The sequence below is a fragment of the Procambarus clarkii genome, chromosome 93 (assembly GCF_040958095.1).
Source record: "Procambarus clarkii isolate CNS0578487 chromosome 93, FALCON_Pclarkii_2.0, whole genome shotgun sequence".
NCBI lineage: Eukaryota > Metazoa > Arthropoda > Malacostraca > Decapoda > Cambaridae > Procambarus > Procambarus clarkii.
In genome coordinates, this window is record NC_091242.1 from 9,825,453 (window position 1) to 9,838,777 (window position 13,325).

At 48.6% G+C, this 13,325-nt stretch overlaps 1 protein-coding gene across 12 annotated transcripts in view; it reads left to right on the plus strand.

The window, feature by feature from the left end:
* Ucp4A (Uncoupling protein 4A) overlaps positions 1–13,325 on the plus strand; it is a 182,848-nt gene that overhangs the window by 162,682 nt on the left and 6,841 nt on the right. For 7 of the 12 annotated variants that reach the window (XM_069319675.1, XM_069319678.1, XM_045728604.2 and 4 more), the window contains 2 exons: positions 6,668–6,700; positions 7,222–7,396. In XM_069319675.1, the coding sequence (XP_069175776.1) occupies positions 6,668–6,700; positions 7,222–7,396 (208 nt within the window). The remainder of the gene's footprint in view (positions 1–6,667; positions 6,701–7,221; positions 7,397–13,325) is intronic. The other 5 variants (XM_069319680.1, XM_045728610.2, XM_045728609.2 and 2 more) reach the window with 1 other exon arrangement.

The window sequence follows — 13,325 nt, forward strand, 5'->3', positions numbered from 1 at the left end:
CATTGAAAAGATTTTAATAGGAAAAGTTCCATTCACATTCGTTAGGTCAACAGTTTTTCCAGCTTTGAATATTGTGCAACAATATTTCACCCTAGCAAGCACTAATATTTTAGTGTTATTCTGGGTCTTCCCAGCCGACCCATTCATTTGCAGCTTTAACCTTGGACTCTGCCTTTCTTTCCTGGGCGGTGGGCATGGATGAGAGCATTGCTCTGGGGAGCCTTTCCTGGGGCTCGGGGAGGGGGAGGGTCGGATTGGATCTTTTGGGTTCTGTTTGACCCTTTGTGGGCCCTCATGCCTTCTGAGAAGAGTCTTTTGTTGCAGGGTGAGGGGGTTTCTTTTAACCTTTTCTCATTATGAGTTTTATTTGTGTGCGGCTTTTCCCAGGGGTTCATTTCTGTGTTCCTTTGGGTTCTTCGGATTCATCCTTCCTGAGGTATCCTTCATCCTGTGTTCCCTCAGCAGAGGCTCGAGAGGCCCTTGGTGCTTACCTCCTGCATGACCTGGTTTATACCCCCATTATGGATCCAGCCTACTTTGAGTTCGGGTCTTCCTCATTATTGGGTGCGTTACAAGGTTCTGGAGTTATCCTGGCTGGCAAACTGTCCTTTGTTTTGTCTGGGGGCTTGGTGCAGGTTTTTGTTATATCTGCACGCTTGATTGGTGGGAGTTGTTGCTGGTGTTTCTGGGGGTTTCTCTTAAGCCTCTCAATGCATGCCTCTTCGCTCCTGCTCTTTCCCATGACATGGGTCTTGTGTGGCTGCATGCTCAGGTTCCCTTTTTGTCGGCTGCTTTGGTCACTAATGACATGCATACCTGTTTGCACTTTGCTTCTGTTGTGTATGTCTTAAATCTCCTGGAGTTTCATTACAATTGGCGCTCTGAGGATTTTGAGGTACTCGGTGAGGTTCCTCTTGCGGAGTTTTGGTCTCTGCGGCTTCGGCTTCAACTGCCACCCTGAAGCTGTACGCTCCAATTCTCCAGGAAGCAGTTGCCGTGTTTTTTGCATCTCGTCTTGTGTGTCGTCAAGCTGTGCTGGTCTCTGGATTTGGTATAAGTCCTGGCTCTTACTTTTGTTTTGCAGTTTAGTTCCTTTCTTTTACTTGGGGACAATGTGACTCAGTTTTTGTCTGCAGCTGCAGCTGGTTGCTGTTAAGTTTAGATTTGTTGGGGGGGGAGGGGGCCTCAACTTTCCCGGTGGTGTGGTAGAGCCAGGGCTTCACCTGCTGATGGACAAGGTGTGGGTCCTCTGTGGTGCCAGCAGCTAGATCATATACTCTTCCTTCAGCCTCGTCCTCTTCGTCGGGTCAGTGCTGTACTCGCCTATTTGTGCTTGCAGGGGTTGAGCTCTGGCTCTTTGGTTCCGCCTCTCAACCGTCAATCAACAGGTGTATAGGTTCCTGAACCTATTGGGCTCTATCATATCTACACTTGTAACTGTGTAAAGAGTCAGCCTCCACCACATCTTTTCCTAATGCATTCCATTTGTCAACCACTTGGACACTAAAAAAGTTTTTTTTTTTTTTTTTTTTTTTTTAGATATATACAAGAGTTGTTACATTCTTGTACAGCCACTAGTACGCGTAGCGTTTCGGGCAAGTCCTTAATCCTATGGTCCCTGGAATACGATCCCCTGCCGCGAAGAATCGTTTTTTCATCCAAGTACACATTTTACTGTTGCGTTAAACAGAGGCTACAGTTAAGGAATTGCGCCCAGTAAATCCTCCCCGGCCAGGATACGAACCCATGACATAGCGCTCGCGGAACGCCAGGCGAGTGTCTTACCACTACACCACGGAGACTGCTAATATCTCTGTGGCTCATTTGGGCACTCAGTTTCCACTTGTGTCCCCTAGTGCATGTGCCTCTTGTGTTAAATAGCCTGTCTTTATCTACCCTATCAATTCCCTTGAGAATCTTGAATGTGGTGATCATGTCCCCCCTAACTCTTCTGTCTTCCAGCGAAGTGAGGTTTAATTTCCGTAGCCTCTCCTTGTAGCTCATACCTCTCAGCTCGGGTACTAGTCTGGTGGCAAACCTTGGAACCTTTTCCAGTTTGGTCTTATCCTTGACTAGATATGGACTTGGGCTGCATACTCCAGGATTGGCCTGACATATGTGGTATACAAAGTTCTGAATGATTCTTTACACAAGTTCACAAGTTTCTGAATGCCGTTCTTATGTTGGCCAGCCTGGCATATGCCGCTGCTGTTATCCTCTTGATATGGGCTGCAGGGGACAGGTCTGGCGTGATGTCACCCCCCAAGTCTTTTTCTCTCTCTCACTCCTGAAGAATTTCATCTCCCAGATGATGCCTAGTATCTGGCCTCCTACTCCCTATGCCTATCTTCATTATATTACATTTGCTTGGATTAAACTCTAACAACCATTTGTTTGACCATTCCTTCAGCTTGTCTAGGTCTTCTTGAAGCCTCAAACAGTCCTCCTCTGTCTTAATCCTTCTCATAATTTTGGCATCGTCAGCAAACATTGAGAGAAATGAATCTATACCCTCTGGGAGATCATTTACATATATCAGAAACAAGATCGGATCGAGTACAGAGCCCTGTGGGACTCCACTGGTGACTTCACACCAATCTGAGGTCTCACCCCTCACAGTAACTCTCTGCTTCCTATTGCTTAGATACTCCATTATCCACTGGAGCACCTTACCAGCTACACCTGCCTGTCTCTCCAGCTTATGTACAAGTCTCTTATGCGGTACTGTGTCAAAGGCTTTCTGACAATCCAAGAAAATGCAGTCCGCCCAGCCTTCTCTTTCTTGCTTAATCTTTGTCACCTGGTCGTAGAATTCTATTAAGCCAGTCAGGCAAGATTTACCCTCCCTGAATCCATGTTGGCAATTTGTCACGAAGTCCCTTCTCTCCAGATGTGTTACTAGGTTTTTTCTCACGATCTTCTCCATCACCTTGCATGGTATACAAGCCAAGGACACTGGCCTGTAATTCAGTGCCTCTTGCCTGTCGCCCTTTTTATATATTGGGACCACATTTGCTGTCTTCCATATTTCTGGTAGGTCTCCCGTCTCCAGTGACCTACTATACACTATGGAGAGTGGCAAGCAAAGTGCCTCTGCACACTCTTTCCGTACCCATGGTGAGATCCCATCTGGACCAACAGCCTTTCTAATGTCCAGATCCAGCAGGTGTCTCTTGACCTCCTCACTCATAATTTCAAACCCTTCCAAGGTCGCCTGGTTTATTTCCCTTTCTCCTAGCACAGTGACCTCACCTTGTTCTATTGTGAAAACTTCCTGGAACCTCTTGTTGAGTTCTTCACACACCTCTTTGTCATTCTCTGTATACCTGTCCTCGCCTGTTCTAAGTTTCATTACCTGTTCTTTCACTGTCGTTTTCCCTCCTGATGTGACTATGGAGCAGCTTTGGTTCGGTCTTGGCTTTGTTTGCTATATCATTTTCATAATTTTTCTCTGCTTCTCTTCTCACCCTAACATACTCATTCCTAGTTCTCAGGTATCTCTCTCTGCTTTCTGATGTTCTGTTATTCCGGAAGTTCTGCCATGCCCTTTTGTTCAGTCCCTTTGCTTCCATACAGGCCCTGTTATACCATGGATTCTTCTGTTGCTTCTCGGATTTTTCCCTTTGGGACGGAATGAACCTGTTTACTGCCTCCTGACACTTTTGGGGTGACATAGTCCATCATATCTTGTACAGACTTATCTCTGAGGTTTGTGTCCCAAGGTATTTCCCTCAGGAAACGCCTCATCTCCCATAGTTCCCCTTTCGGTATGCCAGACTTTTCTTTCCTAGTTCTTTTTTTGGGGGAGATAATTCCTAGCTCTACCAGGTACTGAAAGTTTAATACACTGTGGTCACTCATTCCCAAGGGTGCTTCCATCTTAACTTCCCTTATATCCCACTCATTTAGGGTAAATATCAGATCGAATATGGCTGGTTCATCTTCTCTCATTCTTGTTGGTTCCTTGATGTGCTGGCTTAGAAAGTGTCTTGTTGCCACGTCCAGCAGCTTAGCTCTCCATGTTTCTGGGCCTCCATGCGGATCTCTGTACTCCCAGTCTATTTTCCCGTGGTTGAAGTCTCCCATGATTAGCAGTTCAGATCCATTCCTGCTGGCAACAGAAACTGCTCTCTCTATTATGTTAATGGTGGCCATGCTGTTTCTATCATATTCCTGTCTGGGTCTTCTGTCATTCGGTGGTGGATTATATATGACTACGACTATAATTTTTTGTCCTCCAGTTGATGTGGTACCTGCTATGTAGTCACTGAAACCCTCACATCCCTGAATAACCATCTCCTCAAAGTCCCAGCCCTTTCTTACCAGCAGAGCTACACCACCACCGCCTTTTCCTTCTCTCTCTTGCCTCATAACATAAATCCTGTGGTAACACTGCATTTGTTATGGTTTACTCTGTGTTTGCTCTGCTTAGAAGGTTGGCTCTTAAGTTTTGCAACAGCTCTTTCACATGGGGGGAGGAGGCTAGCTCGGCTTGCCAGCTCTTTGTTATGCAATTACAGGACCAATTGTCATGTCTTGCAGCCTGTGGCAGAGTTGGTCAGTCCTGCCTCCTCCAGAGGATTCAGGGCTTTTGAAGCAGGTCTCCTCTCCCTGCATTTGTTGAGTCATTTTGGGGTGGGTGCATTCGGGAATGGTCAAAACAACCTCATCCCTTCGGTGGGTTTCCTTGCTTGTTTCCGGTTCGGAAACGAGATTGTTCTTACCTCTGCTTCATTCTCGATCTTTCCCGATTGAACTGGTTCATTCCGTGTCCCTCCTTTTGGATGACTATGTTGTCCCAGGTCTGGCTTGCTCTCGAGCCAGACATTTCACTGATTTCTCACCAAAACCGGAGTTTGCCGGGTTTGAGTTCCTGGTGAACTGGTGGAAGTCCCAGTTGGCTCCATTCCAGATATGGAATTGGTCGAGTCTCACATGGGATATTTGGTCAGCGTCACTTTCCCTGTCTTTAGCAGCCTGGCTCCGGCTGCAGGTCCGCTCTCTGTTGGTGTTGAGGGGGATCCGGGTGACTCCATTGTTGCTCGACCAGCTGTGCGGATGCCCAGACTTTGCCCTTTTGGTTTACCCATTGGGCAGGGTTTGGCTTTGGAGGCATCTCATTTATTTGGGAGGTTTGTTTAAATTTTTGCAGATCTTATGGCAATTTGGAGACTGCGATCTTGTTTTTAAGCCTTGCAGTAGTTTTGGTTCGTCTGACTTTCTGGATGCATCCTTGGTGGTGGCGGCAAGATGATTAACTTTAAATGTAGTGTTCATAGGCCATCGCTCCTTGTGCCTATCTGAAGGGACCAGGTTCTGACTCGTGGTCCCTGGTAAGCCAATAGAACTCTGCGACTGATGGCACCTAGTAGTATGGTACTGATTAGTGTATGATAGCTTTTTGGGAGTCTCCAGGGGCTCACCCAGACATTGGCATTTCATTACATTCAATGCTGATTTTTTGCATGGCCCCCCATAATCATTATAGGTACGGTACTGTAATTTTTGGAGGATGGGCTGTTCTAACAATAAGAATAACATGTAACATGCACTTTTCCAACAATGAGGAAACACGTCAAAACTTTGCCAGTACATCCCCAACGGTCCTGCAGCATATCTAATTTTAAAGTTTTGTTCATAACATTTATATCAAACTACCTGGTCGAAGATAGTGATTGGGTTCCAAGCACATTGCACTCTTATGATATATATATATACAGTATATAGTTAATGATTAAAACAATTTATTGATTGGCTGTATTCTGTTTACATCACAGAAAGAAAAGGAATCCTTTTACTTTAAGTGTTGCTTATAGGGCTAAATGACTCTGCACATTTATTTCCTCACAGTGGTAAATTTTCTACCCATTTTCATGTATTGAACTGATACCATACTTGGAAGGATGCCAGTCTTTCACTGGTAATTCATAAAGAAATTTATTTTCCAAATTATATTAGGTAACTTGATAATAAGAAGCATTATAAGTATGTTTGTTAAATGGGAATTTCCAGAAAAGAGTAGTAGGTATTCGCAAAGAATTTGATGTATAGTAAATACCGGTGGCAGATGTTTAGATTTAATGATATCATATTTTGATGACTTTTAAGATGGCAACTTTAAATTTTCTCTACCAGATAGTAAGAAATAATGCAGCTGACAAGTATGGCCATTGTATAAAGGGAGCCATATTGTTACACCTATGTGAAGCCTGTGTATCTTGTTCCTAATGTTGGATATGTACTAAACCTCTTGTTTAGTACGTTAAGCATTTCGGCTACAGGACTTTTGGGAATGCATCATGCAAGGAGACAGGTAACTTAGGCTTTTATTTAGAGCATCTGCATTTGCAATATTTCCTTGCAGTTTTTTAGACTTCTGTACAATTTATGTATACAAATCATATGTGAAGAATAGGTGGTTCTTGAAGAATTTTTGTTGCCAGCACAGGTGAGTTTGTTATGCACATTCCCTGCAGAATTGCTTGTAACCTAATATATTGTATAGCTTTTTTAGATGTCCAGTATTTAGCATTTGGTAATTCTTTTTGTATACTTAATTGTAACACACTTTATTTTTGGTATGCAGGCATCCCATACCCTTCACGGGTATGGTAGTCTTTCATTTTTGTTACCTTTTCTTTCATATTGCGCGTGTGTACACCAACAGTGATATAAAAAGAGTTCACGGATCTAGAAACAGGTTAGCTGGCTTGCACTAACACCCCAAGAGGCTTGTGGTAGTATTTACTCTTATATGCAGTTAGTAGAATATAATAATGTATTTATGTGACAAATAGTAGATTAACTAATTAGTATGTCTTATTATTCACATAATTTTTCATCTGAAACCATCCATTTGGAAAAATTTAAGCATGCATTTATTATTTTTGTTGGCTTAGTTGGTCCCTAAGTACAGTAGGTGTCTTTTAACTAAAGAGTATTTTGTGTATGCTTTTAATGTCATGCTGTAAATAGGGCTTTGCTGAGCGTTGTTATATTAGAGAAGGTGTTCAGTAAGTGAAATGTTTTTACGTTTTCTTTAAATAGTTTTAATGAGTAAACTTTCATCATTTGCAATACTGTAGTTATTTTTAATTTCTGAAACAAATTTGTGAATATAATTTAATTAAGTGGTGTTTGCAGGAAAGCTATATTTTAAACCTTGAAAGGAAATAAATACAAAATAACAAATTCAGTGACATGTATGCAATTTATTCACAGGGGTCTGCTGTATAGAAATTCCTTGGACTGTTTGTTGAAGACTGTCCATAATGAGGGTTTTTGGGCACTATACAAGGGATTTATCCCATGCTGGCTACGCATGGGGCCTTGGTCTCTCACCTTCTGGTTGACATATGAACAGATAAGAAATTTGAGTGGCACCTCTGCATTTTAGGTAATGTTGTAAATGTTAACTTTTAATTTAAATTTGTTAGAATCGTGTGTGTGTGTGTAATTACCTAAGTGTAGTTACAGGATGAGAGCTACGCTCGTGGTGTTCCGTCTTCCCAGCACTCTTTGTCATACAACGCTTTGAAACTACTGACGGTCTTGGCCTCCACCACCTTCACACCTAACTTGTTCCAACCGTCTATAACTCTGTTTGCGAAAGTGAATTTTCTTATATTTCTTTGGCATCTGTGTTTATCTTTGGCATCTCTTGTTCTTAAAGTTCCAGGTCTCAGGAAATCTTCCCTATCGATTTTATCAATTCCTGTTACTATTTTGTATGTAGTGATCATATCACCTCTTTCTGGGGGGAGCCCCGTAGGCTCCCCAGAGCTTTACCAGCTGATATGCTAATGTCAGACTTTGGCATCAGTCATGTGTATGGAGTTCTAGGGCCTACCGGGGACCACGGCCAGAACCTGGCCCCCTCAGAGAGGCAAGGGGGAGCAATGGCCTATAGAAACCCCCGTGTGGTAGGAAGCATTCTATGTCTGCCATCGACCGGGTCAAGCATCCAGAAAGGTAAGCATTCCAAAACAAACCCCTATTCTGGTGAAAATTGCTACCTAAAGCCGAACTAGTGGATAGAACTCTTCAACAGAAAACAAGGAAACTAGTATGACGTCATACGTCACTGCGCCGCTGTCTGCGCAGCTCCCCCCTCCCCGGGAGGGGGAAGGGGGAGCCCCAGACCTCCCACGCCGGCTATCCACCCATCAGTTCTTCGGCTGATGCTATAGGCACCGGTTATGTGCTCCGGCTCCAGTGGTTGTTTCAGCGCTGTACCTAGAGTGTGGTGTCTGTTTTCTAGGTGGTGCGTGAGCCGGGAGTGATTCTCCAGTACTCGGGCTGCATGCGCCTAGGGTTCCCTTCCCTAGGTGCTCTGTAAGTACTGCCCTTGGGGCTTAGGGCTGCCTTCCACAAGTTCCTTGGGTCCTGCCCCTGCTTGGCCGTTTACTGCTTGGTTTTCGGCCGCTCTTTGTGTGCTCGGGTGTTCTGTCTCCCTTGTTCGCCTTAGAGTAAGGGACAGTTTTTGCACTAGTGGGGCGCAGGGTACTGTGCAGCTTGTCTTTACCAATCATAGCGGCCGGCTCTGTTCCGCTTGGGTACGCTGTCCTCTTGCGGGGTTTTCTTTTTCTTTTTGTTTATCTACCTGGTGGGGGGCCTGCCTTCGTTCTTGCCCCTTGTGTCCCTTGTGTTCTGAGCATTTTCTGGTGGTACCCCCTGCTAGGTCCCCGTGAGTGTACACGTCCCGGGGGTTCAGCTCTTAGAAAGTTGTTTGGTAGCTTTGGGTGCCGGTTAGCAGTACCCTGCCTGGGATTACCTGAGCGCGAGTCCTCTTATAGTAAACGCTCGGGACCCTGGGAAACCCCTGGGGGCGCGCGGGTCCGATGGATGTGACCCCAGAGTCTCCCCCCCCCCCCCTCGCTTCCAGCAAGTTTGAGGGTTGCTCTCACCCTGTGTCTCTGGGTGACTCTCTGTTTTGCCTCCGTCTGCTGCCTGTGGGGTCGGTGACACCTTCGACCCGGAGTCCTGCGAGTTTGGTTGCTCGTTGTGGCTCGGTTACCCAGTTGTGCTGACAAAGTGGGTGCGGGCAGCAGGGGCGTTGCACTTGAGCCTTGGTAGTGGCAACGTTCTCGTGGTTTCCTCCCCAGGAGCCCCGGGGCTGCCCCGTTGTAGTTCGTTTTGGGACTTGGGGGTGTTGGTTGCTTCGGTTCCATCCACGCCCCCTTGTCTTTCCCCTGGATCACCCTTCCTGCCTACATCCGGTTCCTTACCGTCTGTAGGTTCGGGGCGGGGTTTTTGATGGTGTTGAGACTCGGGCAGTCTCGGGGAATTCCCCTTCCGGGGTAGTGACGGGGGCATTTGAGCCTGTTCCTCCAGTTGTGTTGTATGAGTCTGCCAGTGGGCTCCCTTCCTTAGTGTTTGCACGGCTGCCCCAATTTTCTGGTATGGCCGGGGCTTTGGGGGAACGGCTCGGCCCCGGGGCCTGTCGTGTAGGTTCCCGGGGCTGGGGAGGGGCTGACTTTTTATCCCTCTCTAGGCGGGGCTTGTGGTTACGCGGAGTGGGGTCTTTCCTCCCCACTCGCCGTACGTGCTGTTGGGCGTCGGCCCCTCCCCGAGCTCGGTTCCTTGGCCTTTGAGTCGGTTGGTTCCGTCCTGTGGGTGGATGTTTCCTCCCACCCTTTTTTGGGACGGTGTTTTCGTCATGTTTCCCCGTTCAATGGGGTTCTATGTGACTTCTGATCTCGAGTGCGCCTGAGCCTTTGTGTGCCTTCTGTGTTCTCGAGGGTTCGGGAAGGTTTTTCGCTACTTCCCGCATTATTGGAACGTCTGTCGGCTCCTCGTCCTTGTCGCCGTTTTGGGCTACTTGTGAGCCGGTTGGGCTACTTGTAGCTCTGTTGGGCTACTTGTCGCCCTGTTGGGCTACTTGTCACCCGGTTGGGTTCCTTTTTGGGCTCTTTGCTTCTTTGGCCGGTTTTATTGTTTCTGCTTCCTCTTTTGGCTACTTTTCTAGTGCAGTAGTCCTGGTTGAAGCCTTCCCGCAGAGGGTTGTGCGGTTCGGCCAGCAGTGTTATGCGCATGCGCTGTGGAGTTTGTTTTGGTCTGGGCGGTGTTTCAGTGTTTTGCGCCCTTTTTGCTAAGGTGCTTCGCCTCTCGTTCTTCTCCCTGGCTGCGGTATGTGCCCCTTCGCTCCGGGGGTGTCCTGGTTCCCAGTTGTGGGGAGGACACCGCGGTTTTCCCTGTCATGGGTGTGGGCCGCCTCCTTCGCCTCTCCCTGCTCTCCTGCAAGTCCGGCAGGGTTCGGCTCTGGCGTCTTCACCTGGTGGTGCTCCCAGGTTCTTCTGGGCACGGTTGAATCGTGTCAAGTTCGTGCCACCGTTCGCCAGGTGAGTTTCTGCGGTCTGGCGACTTTTGGCCGGGCGCTGGATGCGGTGTTTATATACCTGTCTTTATTTAGGTATATTTTTGTACGACTGAGATCGTTCGCACAGCAGTGACTGTCCCTTTTTCAACCCTTCCTGTCCCCCTCATGTGCATGTCCAACCCATGCTGGAGTCATTCAGGGGACCCACTTTTTTTCATGCTGTGAGGTGTGGGGATTGTAGGGTTGGTTCTGTACTCACCTGGTAAGGCTCCTGGCTGTGCTTGCACGGTTTGAGCTCTGGCTCTTGGGTCCTGCCTATCTGGTAGAACTTGCGGGATAGTACCAGTGGAGTGCAGTGGTGCTATTAGCACAATTGGGGAACACTGTATTACCATTAGAGGTCTGTGCTTGTTACACGACCTACTTGCGAGCATAAGCCTTCTTGCTGGTTCATCTGTGGACTTCCAGGGCACACTAGCCTGTTTTCGTATAGCAGTTCCGGCCCATCCTGGTTGTGGGGGTATGTGGGCCGGCGGGCCGCTCCTAGCAGCTGCCTGGTGGGCCACCCTCTGGCCGGTCTAGCCTGGCCTTATGCCGGGCTTGTAAAAGAGCTCCCAGTACCCCATCCAGCAGGTATCGAGCGGGGTTTTCTCCGCCGTCGGTCGCCTGGTGCAGGTTTCTGGGCCTGCTGGGTTTTGTCGTGTCTCCGTTGGCCCTGTCTGGGGTCTGCCTGCTCCATTTCTCTGCCTTTGCAGAAGGGAGTTGCTATTTACATGTTGCATGTGCGGTGGTGCCTGTTGCTGCTGCTGCTGCACGTGTGCATTGGTACCGTGTTTCACGGTGGCGTGTCCTTGTTCCTGTGTCCGGTTGTGGTGTGGCACTTTGCTGCTGTTTTGTGCCTGGGGATTGCGTGGGGGTTTTCTGTCCCTGCCTGATTGTCCACCCCTGGTTGTTTTCCTGGGGTTTTTGTGCTTCTGCTCTTTCTTCCTGCCTCCTCTGCAGCAGGGGTATTCTGTGTGTGTTCTTGGGCGTTTTTCAGCCTGTGTCCTGTGATGTGCTTCTTTGTCTTGGTCTATTGCAGTTGTTCGTACCCCTTGGTTCGGGTACTGTTCTAGCGGCGACCCTTCCGCCTTCTTTGGTTTCCTAGCTTGCCCTGCCGTTTGTTTTTTTGGGGGGTCTTGCGATGTCTTGCATCGGACCCGTCGTTTCTGAACTCCTGGCGGGCTTGCATGCTTTGGGGAGTTTTTCTGTTCGGCAGACGTTCCATCTCCTTGTGCCGCCTGGGTTTCGGTGGTCGCGCCCGAGATCTTCCCGCGGCTCCGCCTTTTCCTGGGCTTGGAGGGGCCTTTACGGGGCTGCTTATGTTCTGCCTCGCGGTCTCGCCTCTGGTTAGTGGTCGGGTGGCTTCGTGGTAGGTGTCCCATCTGCGTGCTTCTCTTGGTGGCAGTATGGGGTATTTTGGCGGTCCTTCCTTTTCCTGTCCCTTCTTAGGTGGTTACTCTTGTTAGCTTGGTTTACTCTCGGCTTGGTTTTCTGGTGGGGGTTGGGGGCAGTCGTCTTGCCACATACTGTCGCCTCTTTTCGTGCGGCGCTGGCTGAGCCGCTTCAGCTTGCTTTCGGTCTTGGTGTTGCTTCTGCACCGTTAGTAAGCTGTCTTGTGCATCGTTTCACCTCCGGCCTGTTCGTGCGCCGCTTGCACCATCCTGGTCTTTGGTCAGCGTGCTCTGTCTTCTCCTCGGTTGGTAGTGCCCCTTCGGTTCCAGTGTGTTTTTTCGTCGGCTCTTTCCTTTTGGCCTTTGCCTCTGGGGGTCGAGTCGCTGAGTTTTCTTGCTCCTTTGGTTTTAGCGGTGGCAGCAGTCTCCATCTTTTCTGGCGTGGGGTGGGGCTGCTGCATTCTGGAGGGGTCCAGGGTTTGTTGGTGCTTCGTCGGTCGGGCCGGGGGGTGTCGTGTTTTGTGTTCAGCAGCGGCCCTCCGCTGTTGTTTGCGTGCCACGACGTTTGGGTCCGGAGCTTGTTTTACGTTGATCCGGTTCTGTTCTTCCCAGTTCGCGGGTGATGGTGTCCCGGGTGGTCAGCCTTGTTCTTGCGGCTAAGCTGCCTGTGTTCTTCCCTCATGCCTGTGGCGTTCGTGGCTTCGCTGCTCTCGCTGCTGTCTGGGCGACGTGGCCTTGCGGTCTTTCGGGCATGGATTTTTGGTGTTCGTGCGGGGGTCTTGCTGCTCGTTGTTCTCGTGTTGTTCTCGGGACTTTTCGGGGCTGTGGCGCCTTGGGTTGGCGTTTGTTGCCGGTTGTCTCGCTTCCGTGGGGGGTGCGTGGTGCCCGCCTCCTGGTTCTGTCCCTTTGACCTTCCTTTGTGGGTAGTTAGCTCCGGGTAGCCGACGGGGCTCCCCCCAGAAAACCAGCGTTGAATGTAATGAAACGCCATTTTCTGGGTGAGACCCGGAAGCTCCCCGGCAACCCTCCCTCCCTCCGGTCGGCGGTTTATCGCATGTTTTGACATCCAGCCTCAGAACTGATGGGTGGATAGCCGGCTTGGGAGGTCTGGGGCTCCCCCTTCCCCCTCCCGGGGAGGGGGGAGCTGCGCAGACAGCGGCACGGTGACGTATGACGTCATACTAGTTTCCTTGTTTTCTGTTGAAGAGTTCTATCCACTAGTTCGGCTTTAGGTAGCAATTTTCACCAGAATAGGGGTTTGTTTTGGAATGCTTACCTTTCTGGATGCTTGACCCGGTCGATGGCAGACATAGAATGCTTCCTACCACACGGGGGTTTCTATGTCATATGGGTATGTCCTTCTTCATCTGAAATTCAGGTATTGATTAGAATTTGTTGTTGGGTATCTGGGTTACTGTTTTAAGGTTCTTTCTTTTGGCATAAGTCTGGCTTCTCGGTATTAACCAGATTAGTGCGAGTATTTTGTGAGGTAACTACATTGTGAGGGTTCATTTTTTGTCCTATCTCAGTAGCTGACAGATTGGGGCTCTCAGCCAACCCTTGTATCTGCAAGC